General features: G+C 43.3%; 1 protein-coding gene across 3 annotated transcripts in view; it reads right to left on the bottom strand.

The window, feature by feature from the left end:
- Nucleotides 1–15,914, bottom strand: part of LOC124788124 (collagen alpha-1(XVIII) chain-like) — a 674,174-nt gene that overhangs the window by 88,785 nt on the left and 569,475 nt on the right. For all 3 annotated transcript variants that reach the window (XM_047255257.1, XM_047255259.1, XM_047255258.1), the window contains one exon: nucleotides 11,759–11,876. In XM_047255257.1, the coding sequence (XP_047111213.1) occupies nucleotides 11,759–11,876 (118 nt within the window). The remainder of the gene's footprint in view (nucleotides 1–11,758; nucleotides 11,877–15,914) is intronic.

The following is a 15,914-nucleotide window of genomic DNA, read 5'->3' as shown; positions in this document are numbered from 1 at the left end:
TTTATTCAATGTATGTTTTATTTTGGCAGACACTTCGTGAATATGTTCTCTTTTTTAAGCTGTGACACCTGCATTATGTAACTATGTGTAATATATTTAGACGATGATTTCGTTTGTAGAAGAATAATCATGCCCAACATTGTGGTACTGGCCTTGAAAGCGGCCAAAGACAAATGACCGAACTTTTATTTAAAAAGTAGGGAAAATCGGGGAGGAACATGATACTTAATGTCTAACAATTATTGTCAAATAAAGGAACACAACAAGTAACTTCTTAAAGAAATAAAAATATCACCTTGTAGCATAACTTAACGTCACTTATTCGGAAATCAGTGAAAACTGAATATTATTTTTAATATTTTTTTCAAAGAAATGCTTTCATATTTCCCTTTCTGACTCACCCACGTGGCAGAAAGGGGTAAGGCAACTTTGTAGTGAAATTATTGCATAAACGTTAAAATTATTAGGAATATCATCTTAAAGTAAGGAAAATTGAATCTTAAAAATTCGTAAACACTAAGAAAATATTGTAATGTCATTTTAAAAATGTATAATTATTTTTAATGCTTAATACCAAGTTACTGTCACTGTTACTTCATTGAATTCCATCACTTATGCAGCAGATGTATTTTCTGGCTTGCGAATAGACAATACAGGATGCATAGTAATAACTCCTAAAATCCAGTCCTGCCCAGCTAGCCATGTTTCTTTGTCAAATCTGTGTGGTAAGCCAATTCTTTCTGCAAATGGACAGGCTAATGATCAGACAATGAGCTGTTTCATCGTTGGCCTAAAGAGTCTGTTTTCCATTGACTACACTATGCTAACAGCTCGTATTCTTGTTCTGTAGTGAACACATTTTTAAATTTTCCATCTGATTTGCTAACTTCATAGTTGGTATTATTCTTAACTTGACGAACATATCTTTCCAACGTTGATTTGGATACATCAAACTCCTTAGATGCCTCAAAATCTCCCATTTCAGCACATACAACTGCTTAAACTACCATTTCCATCGAATTAACGTCCCAGTGCTGTCTATCATTCTTTCTAATGTAAGTTAACACCATTTGGAAAAAATAGGGGAAAAAAAGAAATACCAGGGGCGTTCAATAAGTAATGCAACAATTTTGTTCTCGGCCAGTTTCGGTTGAAAAAATGCGGAAATGTGGGACATCGCCGAATATTACCGCTTCAGTCCCTGTAGTTTCATGAAGTTCCGATAGGTGACCGCGCGATACGCAACCGGTGAAGTGGCGTCTGTAACGATGGGGCGTTCGAAGCAGAGAGCTGTCATTGAGTTTCTTTTGGAGGAAAACCAGAGCATCACACATATTCATAGGCATTTGCAGAATGTCTAAGGAGACCTAGCAGTGAACGAAAGCCCGAGGGGTCGTTGGGTGAGGCGTCTGTCACCATTGCAATAACATCGCGCAAACCTGCCAGAGGTCCTGCATATCGGCCGGCCGCACACAGTTGAGACTCCTGGAATGTTGGATGATGATGAAGATGTTTGGTTGGGGCGCGGTCTTCAGCGACCGTACAAAGTCCCAATTTTTACAGAGTCCAATTTTTACACAGTTCAATCTAGCCGCTGTCGCGAATGATGATGATGATGATGAAATGGTGAGGACAACACAAACGCCCAGTAACTGGGGCAGAGAAAATCCGCAATCCGGCCGGGACTCGAATCCGGAACCCCGTGATCCAGAGGTAGCAACGTTAGCCCCTTTTTTCATTTTGTACGTTATTGTTAGTTGTATTTGGTCGTAGAGGATGTGACATGACATCCGTTGAAGTTCGTTGGTGATCCTTCCACTCAGGTTTTTTATTACAGAGACCAGCCAGCTCTCTCCGAGCACGATGAGCTACCGTCCCGGCTATGGAAATGAGGGTGTGGCAACATTGGCCAGGAAGAACCATCTGGGGAAGTTCGGCTGTCAAGAGCAAGTCTTTCATTTGGCGCCACACTGGGTCAATTGTGCGCCGGTGATGAGGATGGAATGATGATGAGGACAACAGAACACCCAGTCCACGAACGGAGAAAACCTCCAACCCGGCCGGGAATCGAACCCGGGCCCACTTGCATGGGAGACGAGTACGTTACCACCCAGCTACCCACTAGGCCACGAGCTGCGGACTGGAATGTTGGAACGTGCGACACACTCATTCGAGGTAATTGGCGGATCACAGTCAAAAGGCTCGATGTTTACCTGTACGTTTCTGTTGGTAGTGTTGACACACTCGTCCAGTTGGGCTACTCAAATGCGTGTGCACGCTAGGTTCCTCGCCGCGTAACAGAAGTCCATAAAGAGCAATAAAGGAACACCTTGCGCGTTACGAGGCTGATCGTGACTTTTTGTTGTTGAACATCGTCATCAAACTTAATTGAACTGTTTATCCTCATCTACCCTACAGCTCGCATCTCTCACTTTCAGACTTCCAGATGTTTGGCCGACGAAGGCTGTACTCCGCAGCAATCAGTACGTGAATGATGGGGAGGATGGCTCCGACACGGACCAGTAGAGTGTACATGCGGGCATACGGACCTTCCCAGTAAGGTAGGATAACGCTGTCGCTTTGAAAGGAGATTGCGTTTAAAAATAGGATTTTGTAGCCAAAAGAATGGGGAATAATGTGATGTGTTGGAATCCTGAATAAAACTATCCTTCTCTCAGAAAAAAAATGTGTTGCGTTAGTTAGCCGGCCGAAGTGGCCGCGCGGTTCTGGCGCTGCAGTCTGGAACCGCGAGACCGCTACGGTCGCAGGTTCGAATCCTGCCTCGGGCATGGATGTGTGTGATGTCCTTAGGTTAGTTAGGTTTAACTAGTTCTAAGTTCTAGGGGACTAATGACCTCAGCAGTTGAGTCCCATAGTGCTCAGAGCCATTTGAACCATTTTTTTTGGTGCGCTAGTTATTCGTAAACGATTTGAAATCAACTTGCATCGAAGAATGACTGGGCAGAACGAAACACTACTCCCTACTTCCCCATCCTGTTCCGCCCGAAGAGTACATTTCAGGTTGTGAGGGTACTGGTGTGTAGTATCTGTAAGTGGTTGTTCTTTGGAGGGCGACAATGCCCAGTGGCGCAGAGAGTCGAAAGCAGAGGCAGTTGTTGAGAGGCTGTGGAAGGTGTAGGCTGTGTGAGCCAAAGGCGGTTGCGTAGCGAAGGATTTATCTCTGTGTTTAATAGTAGTGGCACACAGTTTGAATAATAGTGTGTTTATGTTTGTGCAGTGTGATAAAGGAAATAAATTAAATTTTACCAGTTCTTAATGCGTCTCCATCAGTTAGTACCACACCATTGCATTTAACAATAACGAAGTCTTGATATACACGGCCAACTACAACAAGAGGATTGTAACATAATAATCGTTAATTAACCCTTATAATCTCCAAGGAGGCGGGAACTTATAAGGTTAACAATTTTTATGGGCAATAACAACCGAAGCATTTAAACGTATTATATTACTGAAGTATAGAATTCCCAGATGTAGTACGTTTTACATCCACCGGTGTAACTACATAAATCAAGCAGTCTATACTGCCTCTCTCACATAATAGGTGTTCATGTGCGATGTTCTACGCACTTCATGTACACTACCATCTACGGCATGACAGTACGCCTCATTTTTGGGTAAGCTGTGACGAGTGATTTGGTCCCATAGATCCCATGACGAGTATAAGGGCAGACGTACATGTTACCTGGTCGTGTGACCCGTACGTGACGCGGTAAGGAAACTATATAAGCAGAAAAAAGTCGAATATGGTATCATTTTAGCGGTGATATGGGCAACAATCCACTGACGTAAGCGACTCTGACTAAGCATAGACTGTTATGGCTCGGCGCCTGGGAACGAGTCTCTAGGAAACGGTGATGCTGGTCGGTTGTTCGCACGCTACTGTCGTGAGCATTTATGGAAAAAGTCCGAAGAACTCTGAAACCACTAGCAGGCGACGAGGTGCTGAACATACACACCACATCACAGAACATGGACGTCGGGGACTTGCTGTTATAAAGAAACAATAGCAGCGATGTACAACAGATCTGACAGCAGAGTACAATGCAGGTGCCGACTTAAGTGTTTCGGAGTAAACTCTTCAGCGAACTTAGCTGAACATGGGTTTTCGTAGCAGTCTAAACCTACCAGTTCCTATGTCAACCCACTGACAGTGCTGTGCGGGGTAGCCACACGGTCTTGAGCGCCTTGCCACGGTTCGTACGGCTTCCACTGCCGGAGGTTCGAGTCCTTAGCAGTTAAGTCCCATAAGATATCACACACATTTATGTGTATTTTTTTCAGTTTTCCTCTCTTTTGCAGTTTTCTACTTTTTTTGTTTCGGCCAGCCAAGGACCACGTTACTTCAACCGTGCCTTTTCCTGCACTTACACTGTGGAGAAGAGGAGCTTGTGGCACAGCTTGACTAGAAGAAGGGATCGGTTGGTAGGACATGTTCTGAGACATCGAGGGATCACCAATTTAGTATTGGAGGGCAGCGTGGAGGGTAAAAATCGTAGAGGGAGACCAAGAGATGGATACACTAAGCAGATTCAGAAGGATGTAGGCTACAGTAGGTAATGGGAGATGAAGAAGCTTGCACAGGATAGAGTAGCATGGAGAGCTGCATCAGACGTGTCAGGACTGAAGACCACAACAACAACAACACTGTGTCTTACTCTCACATTCGTTTTTTGTGAGCCCGCTTTTTTTCTTTATTACGCCTTGTCAGTTTTTATCTTTACCTTTTACTGGAAAGGATGATGTGTTTCAAGTTTCTGCTACCGAAGATCATAGACCTAGATGTCTTCATGTGTACCATCGCTTCTTGAAGATTCCGCTCAACCTTAACGAACCTGGCACCCTTGTTTTTCCGTCTAGAAAATATACACAAATCCGCCTAGTCAGTCTATTTGGGCCCATTCATCCCAGAGCGAAGCTATGTCACTACATTATTGCAATGTCGACATAAGGTGGCCGCAATGAAAACATTTCGCCACCGAGATTGGGTCAGGTCGAAACACAACTCGGTGTTTCTGGCGAGCCAGGTAGCAGACTTGAGCGTAAAGTACTGGCTCAGAGCAGCGAAACAGGGTCACGTTACCCTCCTTACATGACGAAAGAAAGACTAAGGCGAATGCAACAAACGGTACCAAGAGCTTTTACGAACCAGATCTATGCTATAACAAATTCGTTAACCAAACACAGCAGAAGGAAAACCTCTGGTACCTTCGTAATGGCAAGCCCTATGCGGTCATGACGAATGAAGTTGCGTAAACATTAGCCACTATTTCGTTCCATAAATACCATAGGAGTTTAGCTCATACGGCAGTCGGTCAGAGCGATCGATGGCGTACATGACGTTCGCACTCGATTCCCTGATTGCAGGGAAGTGACTTCTTGCACAAGTTGTAACGTTCTTTTAAAGAAATAAACTTTACGATTACGTTGAACGAAAGTCTGAATTGTGGAACGGATACACAACTCGATTAATTATGTAGCGTGTTGTAATATTGAAATAAACGATATCGGAATTGAAAAACAACTGCTATCACTTAGTAGCGGAAAAGCATCCGGACCAGACGAGATACCCTTAAGATTCTACAGTGATTATGCTAAAGAACTTGCCCCCTTTCTATCAGCAATTTATCGTAGATCGCTGGAAGAACGTAAAGTACCTAGCGACTGGAAGAAAGCGCAGGTCGTTCCCATTTTCAAGAAGGGTCATAAATCAGATGCGAATAATTATAGGCCTATTTCGCTTACGTCAATCTGTTGTAGAATAATGGAACATGTTTTGTGTTCTCGTATTATGACGTTCTTAGATAATACAAATCTCCTTCATCATAACCAACATGGATTCCACAAACAGAGATCATGTGAAACTCAGCTCGCCCTATTTGCCCAAGAAATTCACAGTGCCGTAGACACTGGCGAGCAGATTGATGCCGTATTCCTGGACTTCAGGAAGGCATTTGATACGGTTCCGCACTTACGTTTAGTGAAAAAAATACGAGCTTACGGAATATCGGACCAGGTTTGTGATTGGATTCAGGATTTCCTAGAAGAAAGAACACAACATGTCATTCTTAACGGTTCAAAATCTGTAGATGTAGAGGTAATTTCGGGAGTACCGCAGGGAAGCGTAATAGGACCTTTATTGTTTACAATATACATAAATGACTTAGTTGACAACATCGGTAGCTCCGTGAGGCTATTTGCAGATGACACGGTTGTCTACAAGAAAGTAGCAACATCAGAAGACTCGTACGTACTCCAGGAGGACCTGCAGAGGATTAATGCATGGTGCGACAGCTGGCAGCTTTCCCTGAACGTAGATAAATGTAATACAATGCGCATACATAGGGGCAGAAATCCATTCCAGTACGATTATGCCATAGGTGGTAAATCATTGGAAGCGGTAACGACCGTAAAATACTTAGGAGTTACTATCCGGAGCGATCTGAAGTGGAATGATCACATAAAACAAATAGTGGGAAAAGCAGGCGCCAGGTTGAGATTCATAGGAAGAATTCTAAGAAAATGTGACTCATCGACGAAAGAAGTAGCTTACAAAACGCTTGTTCGTCCGATTCTTGAGTATTGCTCATCAGTATGGGACCCTTATCAGGTTGGATTAATAGAAGAGATAGACATGATCCAGCGAAAAGCAGCGCGATTCGTCATGGGGACATTTAGTCAGCGCGAGAGCGTTACGGAGATGCTGAACAAGCTCCAGTGGCGGACACTCCAAGAAAGGCGTTACGCAATACGGAGAGGTTTATTATCGAAATTACGAGAGAGCACATTCCGGGAAGAGATGGGCAACATATTACTACCGCCCACATATATCTCGCGTAATGATCACAACGAAAAGATCCGAGAAATTAGAGCAAATACGGAGACTTACAAGCAGTCGTTCTTCCCACGCACAATTCGTGAATGGAACAGGGAAGGGGGGATCAGATAGTGGTACAATAAGTACCCTCCGCCACACACCGTAAGGTGGCTCGCGGAGTATAGATGTAGATGTAGATGTAAGTGGTGTGCTTACTCTGTGTTATTGTTGGCAAAAACTTTATACGAACTGATTGGGCAAAGCAACTCCAAATGCCAATAAAGAAATACAGTCACTGCAAAATACATTCAGCCCATTAGGCACTGAATCCACTGGCCCTGTTCAAAATGACAACTTTGGTCCCTGTGCACATAACAAATAAATTAAAATGTCTTAACCCTAAGGCTGCAACGGTGTAACACGATATATTCTGGTCTGTCATGAAAACAATATAAATATACTAGCTACTGGCTCAGCGATGTGAAATGCTAGCTGTAATACTTTGAAATGCACATGAAATTGTTTTGCTTGATAAATGAAAACATTTATGAAAATTCCAATTTTTTTGAAAAAATATGACCTGGACACGGAGGCCGTACTGATTGTAGTGAATTACTAACACTGAGCTTTTTTAGCAAAATTATATTGCAAGTTAAGCTTTGCTTTTCAAAAACATTTGACAAATTAAGTTATATTGGTTGGAATAATATATCGTATTTACTAACTAATCCACAAACAATGAGATTTACACAGCAAGTATTATCTAACCTCACTAAACCGGCATAAATGCAAATCATCAAATTATATATAGTTCTGTTAACAAATCATAGAAAAATTACAAGGCCGGCCACGGTGGTCTCGCGGTTCTAGGCGCTCAGTCCGGAGCCGCGCGACTGCTACGGTCGCAGGTTCGAATCCTGCCTCGGGCATGGATGTGTGTGATGTCCTTAGGTTAGTTAGGTTTAAGTAGTTCTAAGTTCTAGGGGACTGATGACCTAAGATGTTAAGTCCCATAGTGCTCAGAGCCATTTGAACCATTTGAACCAAAAATTACAAAAGCGAAATATCTAACTAGCCTTTTTATCAAATCAGCTTACGTACGTTCTGGGGTTACTCAACAATTACAAATTGCCGTGCGGGATTAGCCGTGCGGTCTAAGGCGCTGCAGTCACGGACTGTGCGGCTGGTCCCGCCGGAGGTTCGAGTCCTCCCTTGGGCATGGGTGTATGTGTTTGTCCTTAGGATAATTTAAGTTAAGTAGTGTGTAAGCTTAGGGACTGATGACCTTAGCAGTTAAGTCCCATAAGATTTCACCCACATTTGTACAATTACAAATTATCAGCCAACTCATCAACTCTAACGCGCTGGTAAAACAAAAATCAGAATTGTTTAACATCTTAACCTTGCTTGCAGGTAGTCTTCTGCTTCCATGTTCAACAATATTGACATACCTACCTCAATCTAACACATGGTGGCTTCAAACAGCACACCGCAAAAACTGCCTACTCCATCGTCTTTCGCTCACAGGCAACGACCTACAACATGCGCCCAGCGCACTCTCTTGCTCCAACACTACAATCTCAGACCAGAAGCAGTATCTTTGACTCTGCGTCGTGCAGTCAGCGATTCGCTTTTTAAAGCCTATCAGAGACATACATCGTTTATAGCATGCTAGTTTCATTTTAATTTACTTTAATACTCTTATCACACTCGGGCGCCACTCACAAGTGCGCTCCAGTAGACACCTTTCAAAGTCTGTTGTAGATTTCCTGCGCAGTACACGCAACATCAGCCACTACTAGTAGAGATGGCTACCTCGACATAATCACCATTTGCAGAGTTTAACACCACAGTCTGCCACTGTCGCAGATGGGAGGACCTGGAGGTCTTCCCTTCCCACCAGGATCAGGACACCAGCGTTTCTGAGATTCCGGCGGACTGAGTAGGACCCACTTGGACGGCAGGCCCATATCGTTGAATTTCACAGCTACTCGACAACCGTCGTCGCGGTACGACGGATGACGAAGAAGGGTGGTGAGCGGGAGGAGACAGAGCACCTCCCAAGTCAGAGTGTGGAAGTTCAATACACGCGCCGCCGTCAGTCACTGCCGCAGCCTGGCGGTACAGCCTGTGCCGGGGCCACCGCAAGCGGCGAACCTCTTGTGCAGCAGTGTGGGTCGAAGTGTGCGGTGTCAGCCGCCTTGAGCGGCTGGAGGCCGCTTACGAGGCGTTTCCTCATCACGTATTGACAGACGATGCCAAGCACGAGTCAAAACGCTACCTGTATTTTTATGGAAATAAATAACTAATTCCGAATCTTCTTTCACTGCGCCTACCAGCGACCACAGGTCACTACCATCCTTCCTATGAAAACTGGCAAGGCGCGAACTGGGAGACTGCTGTAATGACGCATTCCGACGCAGAGACATACAATACCTTAAAGGCTGCGCCAAAGATTAAATTGAGAGGCATGTAGATTATAATCTTTGTAATTTTCACATTGGATTCTCTTTTGTTTCATACTCCAAGGGACACTTTCGATTGTTGCCTTGTGGAGAATGGACGTAATTTTTGGAGTGTGCGGAAAGGCAGCCATATAGTTAGTAATTATGGTTTGTGCGACGAGCACAGCAAGTCTTATTGTGTTGTGAATAAAAAATAGTGAGAAGTATCTAAGTTTTACGAGAATTATTTAAAGTGACGTAGCATTGTATTCCTTGGTTTCCATCGTCTTCGTGAAGTGAACCGATGCCGACTCAGGAAGATACACACGGTCAACAAAGAGAAGAACACTGATGGTGACTAATGAATTAATATTGTGGCAGAAGGACTAATTCTACGTCTAAGGTGAGAACTCTGATCAAATCAACAATGACGTAGAATTCAAAATGTAATTAATCGGAATGGTAAATTATATTACAGGTAAAATTTCACGCAGCACTGAATTTGTCCGCATTCAAGCCGGTCAATACAGTCCGTGAAAAAAAAAAGCCTTTCAAACATTCTAAATTTACAGTTCCATATCCATAATTTTTCCTCTTTTCAAAACACCAATAAATTTAATTTTTTTATTTAGTTCGCCACAGTGCCTCCTGACACAGTACTAACTCTACTTACGGTCTCCTAATAGTCACAACTTGTAGTAGTAAACAATCCTTTTTCTCATCGTGTTGTCACATGCAAGAACAATTTTTCGTTTTGCCGTCTTCTACACTCTCTTCTCTGTTTTACTGGGACTGAGTTCGTGTTTAAGGTCTGTTTCCCGTTGGCTTCTTACTTCTTGTTCAGACCTTTCCTGTTCGGAGCGAGATATTCTACTGCACACAGTGTCTCTGGACAAAAGACTGCAAAATCATGTCTGGGCTTTGCGTTAAACGACGTGGAGCGTTTGGCCGTAAGCAATTCTAGTCGGATGGAATCCACGTCCATCTTGTTGATCCTTGATCTGAAAATTTCTTTTTCAGCGATATCAGTGTTGTCCACTCTCCTAGGCCCTTGAACTTTCCTGCCCACTTGATTTTTCACTGATCTACATTTAGCGTTTGGTTGATGAATGATATAGACGCATTTCTCTGTTGGACTCAAAGGTTGTGAGTTGTTTGATTTGTTCTGTGGCCGTGCCTAGAAAATCAGAAAAGATCGCATCTACGGAAGTTAAGCAGTCGATGTCTGGTCTGTTCTCATGTAGCCTTGTTACGCCGTTCTTGAGCCCTTCATGACGTAGTTTATGTGCAACTCCTGGACGATTTTGCTGTTGAAGATAAAGGTGAAACACCACTTCCTTTCCAAAAATCTATCGTTATGTTTTTGGAATCTAATATATCTCCTCTAGAATTCAGAATTTGTTGGTTAGTCCCTTCTTTTCTGTTATCTGATTCAATTCCTCTCATGAATTGGAGTAATATGTTTCTGTCATCTGAGTCGTGGACTTTATTGAAATCAACAAAGATCTCAATGAACTTCTCGTTTGTAGATTGCAGATGTAAAAGAACAGATGCAAGGTTGATGACTTTCAAGGCACAAGAGCGACTTTATCTCGATATTCTCCCTGTTGTAAGCCAAGTTGTTTACCTTCCAAGGTCTGAAGGGCTTTAGAGAGGAACTTGTGTGTTGTCGAGATGAGTGACACGCCATAGTAGTTCTTCTCCTCAGATTTGACGTCTACATTATTATTAGGGTGAATGACATTATGAGTACATTAATCATCATAGTCATTATCATTTTATTATTTGTCTTTTTCATTGACGTTTAGTCGTTATGTAATTAATTTACGTTGACCTTCGTTTGTAGAAGTTTAAGCGCCTCCATCATCATCGTCATCTTCAATAACAACAACAACAACGACGAAAACAACGAAAACAAAAACAGCATTACTAGTAAAATGTCCTAAGTGTAGTGGCGTGGCAAGATAGCCAAGCCACTCGGAGGTAGCCGAAAGGCACGCGTTTGGAATTCTTAACTTTAATCCACAATTGGAGAACATCGCTTTTGTTTAGACATTATTACACCGAATATAAACTGGTAATGGCGCCTTTCTAGGTCGTAGCAAATGACGTAGCTGAAGGCTAAGCTAACTATCGTCTCGGCAAATGAGAGCGTATTGGTCAGTGAACCATTCCTAGCAACGTCGGCTGTACAACTGGGGCGAGTGCTAGGACGTCTCACTAGACCTGCCGTGTGGTGGCGCTCGGTTTGCAATCACTGACAGTGGCGACACGCGGGTCCGGCGTATACTAATGGACCGCGGCCGATTTAAAGGCTACCACCTAGCAAGTGTGGTGTCTGGCGGTGACTCCACACTAAGATGACAAAACATAACAAATTTCTACATCTGTCGACAGGGAATTTATTGTTGCACGAAACTTTTTTATTCTGGAATCTCTACACAAATAGAAGATGTGCTCCCTGCTGTAGACTCACCCCTGTCTCCTTTGGCGCCGTCCTTGCCGTCAGCTCCTGGTATCCCCGGGGTGCCGTCCAAGCCCGGCGCTCCCTGGTCGCCTTTCGGTCCTGCAGGACCCTGAGGCCCAGGAGGTCCCTGCAAAAACAACGCCGCAGATGAAGAAACGTGGTTTAGCTAGCTGTCAGCAGCAACACGTATGTATGTGATCGCGCTTGGGACTGGAGCATAAAAGAGTTCAGAGCGAACTGCGTATCAAATGCTTAAACTGTTTATAGTTCAGTGTCTGAGATGAGGACTCAGTATTGTTGCTGCGTCATCTCAGCAGAATGTGCACTTTATGGGTGGTCTCAAGGCAGTAGACAATAGTAACCACGTCGAAACCTAAGATTTTTTTTTTTTTTTTTTTTTTTTTTTTTTTTTTTTTTTTTTTTTTTACAGAGATAAGAGTCGCCACTGCCATTGTGGCTTGGGCGAATTGCAAACGGGGAGAATTTTTGTGAGTAGGAGAACTGGGGATGAAGGCACTTGTCTCTGTATCAGATGTCCAAATCTATGCCAAGTCATCTTACAAACGAAAAATGCAGAACGGTATCCACCGCCTGGAAGGGACAAAGGCACGTTCCTTGCCACCGACTCAGGACTTAAACTGAATGCTAGGTGTTGGAGTAGCTGCAAACACACTCATGCAAGGTGCAGGTTTCAGCATGCATCTCGCAGCCTGGCCCGTACAGTACGCAGCTGACGATAACCCAGAAGTCCTGCCTGGTCGTGCCATGTGGGAACTTCCTCGCCAGCCAGTGGCATTCCCAGCCTGCCGGGTTGCGCACTGAAGTTACTAGCCGAACCGGGCTGTTGCCTCTCCTACGTAGCTTTCTGAGTCCTATGTGACTGTGTGAGTCACTTTTACGCCACCTCATCCATTTACTTCTTCCAGCCAGTTACAGCTATTCACATAGGTACTTTACGTTTACAGGAGTCCGCCTTTGTGCAAAATCACACTGACAACCCATTGAAGGCCATGTAACACCAAATGTACTCCACGCTGTTCCTCTGCTTTCTCCGTCACTCAAACTGATAGTTTAAATATACAGGATATTTCAAAACTCAGCTCCAGCTCAGCATATAACAAGAAGAAAAAAAGTCTAGTAAATATGGGCTCTGAAATGCATACCTCAGGAGCTACGAGCACCTCTTCATCTTCAATACTGTAAAACACATCTCTTCTATTGCAAGCTCTTTGCTTTCCACGTTTTGAGATGAAGTATTATTGACCGAAACAAGAAAAAACTTCTTTTGAACTTGGGATCTAAAGCGCACTCCTGAACAGTTATGATCACTTCTTGATCTTCGCTAGTATGAACGACATCTCTTTTGTTGAACAAGTCGTCATAGCTCTTAAGGTATGCAATTTAGAATCCATGTTTACTTGACATTTTTCTTGTTTTGGTCCATTCTATCTCCTCTCAAAATATGGAAAGCAAAGAGCTTGCAGTAGAAGAGATATAATTTACCGTGTCGAAGATAAAGAGGTGCTCATATCTCTTAAGGTATGCATTTCAGAGGCCACGTGTACTGGACGTTTTTTATTCTTCGTACATGAGGAATCCATCCTTGAAGTTTTGCTGTCGAATTTTGAAAGATATAACATTGCATTTGCAGTATCACAGCTACTCAGGATACGGAACTTTTAAACCTCCGCCTTCCTCTCCATCGCTTGCTGTTTCTGTCAGGGGAGGGGGGAACACATAGATGCCACCAGAGGACGCCAATTACCCATGACCTTACTGCCTGTGACTCTGATTGGCTAACGCATCTTTTTAAGCAGCCGTAATTCAGAGCTTCGACCCAGGCTCAGTGAATCTACAAACTTATCAACCCTAATATGGAAGACTGCAGTCGGAAAATTACATCAACGCATCATGACGCTACTAAGTGTTGTTAGTTATCAGTGACATCTAGCGGCATCAGCATTCTAGACTATTCGTTTCTATCGAGAACATTACTCTCTTCGTATATGAGTCAGCACCACAAAAGGACCTCACAGCATTTCAACGTCATGTGTAACTCAGTCATTATGTGAACATATTGTAAATGAACTTATTAGTGTTTACCTTTTGTAGATTTGTGATTGCCTTCATTTGCCACCTCAATCATCGTCACATCAGTTTCAGTATCACATGTCCAGCGTAATGATAAATCTAAATATTTGTAACACTATAAATGGATACCCCCTACCTGGCTGGAGTCTTTTCTATAATTTGTCGAGTTGCAAGCCCATCCACATGAATTCGCCTTCAAAAAAGCGACTGATATCCTGTACGAAACATAGCGTATAATTATACAGTGTGAGTCACTAACTTTTGCCATCTAGAATAATTTCGAAAGTATGCTAGTAGCTGGAAAGTTGGTGGGACAGATGTTGCATGGCACAACGGGGATCATAATATGACGTTCGTTTTTTGTTGCTAGGTGAGGTCGCGTCAGAGATATGAAGGTCAACTTCGTTTTTTTCAATGTGATGCTGTAGTTTAGTACTTATTTTCTGATAGCGGCTATCGAGACGAATCCAATGATGTGTAACAGTAAGGTCTTTGAAGGTCAACGAAGGTCGAGAAGGTGGCATGAACGACCATTTACAGGTGTTCGAAGTGATAAACACTGGTATCAATGCAGTGCTGCAAACTTCTTATCATGGAGTGAATGGTATTCCTTATCACTTCGACACTTATCGAAGCACATGCTCTGACAATTCTCTCTCGTATATCATGTAAATAGTAAATATTCGCCAAATACGGCGTATGCACCTAATGTGCCATTGACATGTAAACACCGTTCGACGGTTTCGCAATACAACACTAATAGGAACGGTAACACTTGTATCGTCGAAATTAGGCGAATGTGAATGATGCATTCCTTCGAAGAACAAGTTGATATGCTTCTCATTTACGGAGAATACCAACGAAATTCAGTGGGAGCTAGAGACTTATACACTGAAAGGTATTCTCCACGTACTCACCCTCACGTCGTACATTTAAATATGTATATGATAAATTGAGAACAACTGGATCTTCAACGCATCGGAAACATATCCGGCAAAGGAAAGTTACTAACGAGGAAACGGAAATTGGTACTCTTGCCACTGTGGTTCGAGATTCTTGTGTTAATTCGCGTCAAATAGCAAGGGAATCTGGCACGAGACAGAGTAGTGTTGTTCGTATTCTGCATCGTCATGCCGGCCGAAGTGGCCGTGCGGTTAAAGGCGTTGCAGTCTGGAACCGCAGGACCGCTACGGTCGCAGGTTCGAATCCTGCCTCGGGCATGGGTGTTTGTGATGTCTTTAGGTTAGTTAGGTTTACCTAGTTCTAAGTTCTAGGGGACTAATGACCTCAGCAGTTGGGTCCCATAGTGCTCAGAGCCATTTGAACCATTTGCATCGCCGTAAATATCACCCTTACTATATCAGTCTCCATCAAGAATTAACTGGTACGTATCGTATGTGTCGCATTGAATTCTGCCGATGGGCTCCACTTCAGATTCAGAGGGATGACACAATTATTAATTTGATTTTATTTACTGATAACGCAACATTCACAAACTATGGGAATTTTAATTTGCATAACATGTGTTATTGGGCAACTCAAAATTCATGTCGGCTGCGGCAAGTTGCACACAAAAAACCGAGGTCGGTGAATGTAGCCTATGGTATGGGATTCTGGAGGACAGAATTATAGGCCCCTATTTCATCGAAGGATATCTTAATGGTAGTAAGTACACCACATTCCTGCAAGAAACATTAGGTCTGCTATTGGAAGAAATACCTTTAGGAATAAGGAACAGAATGTGGTATCAACACGATGGGTGTCCGGCACATTTTTCGCTGATGGCAGAAATGAGTTGCAGAGACAATTCCCAAATCGTTGAATTGGACGCGGAGGAGATGCATTGTGGCCGGCTCGTTCGCCAGACTTGACGGCTCTGGATTTTTTTCTTGTAGGGATTCGTAAAAGACATTGTTTATAAAGACGTTCCAACTACACCTGAAGATATGCGAGGGAGAATTGTCAGAGCATGCGCTCCGGAAAGTGCCAATGTGATAGGGAATACCACTCAATCCATGATAAGAAGATTGCAGCACTGCACAGATACCAATGGTCATCACTCCGAAAACCTTCT

The sequence above is a fragment of the Schistocerca piceifrons genome, chromosome 3 (genome assembly GCF_021461385.2).
Source record: "Schistocerca piceifrons isolate TAMUIC-IGC-003096 chromosome 3, iqSchPice1.1, whole genome shotgun sequence".
Lineage (NCBI taxonomy): Eukaryota > Metazoa > Arthropoda > Insecta > Orthoptera > Acrididae > Schistocerca > Schistocerca piceifrons.
The sequence above is the reverse complement of the archived record's forward strand: the minus strand, read 5'-3'. Positions and strand labels throughout refer to the sequence as shown.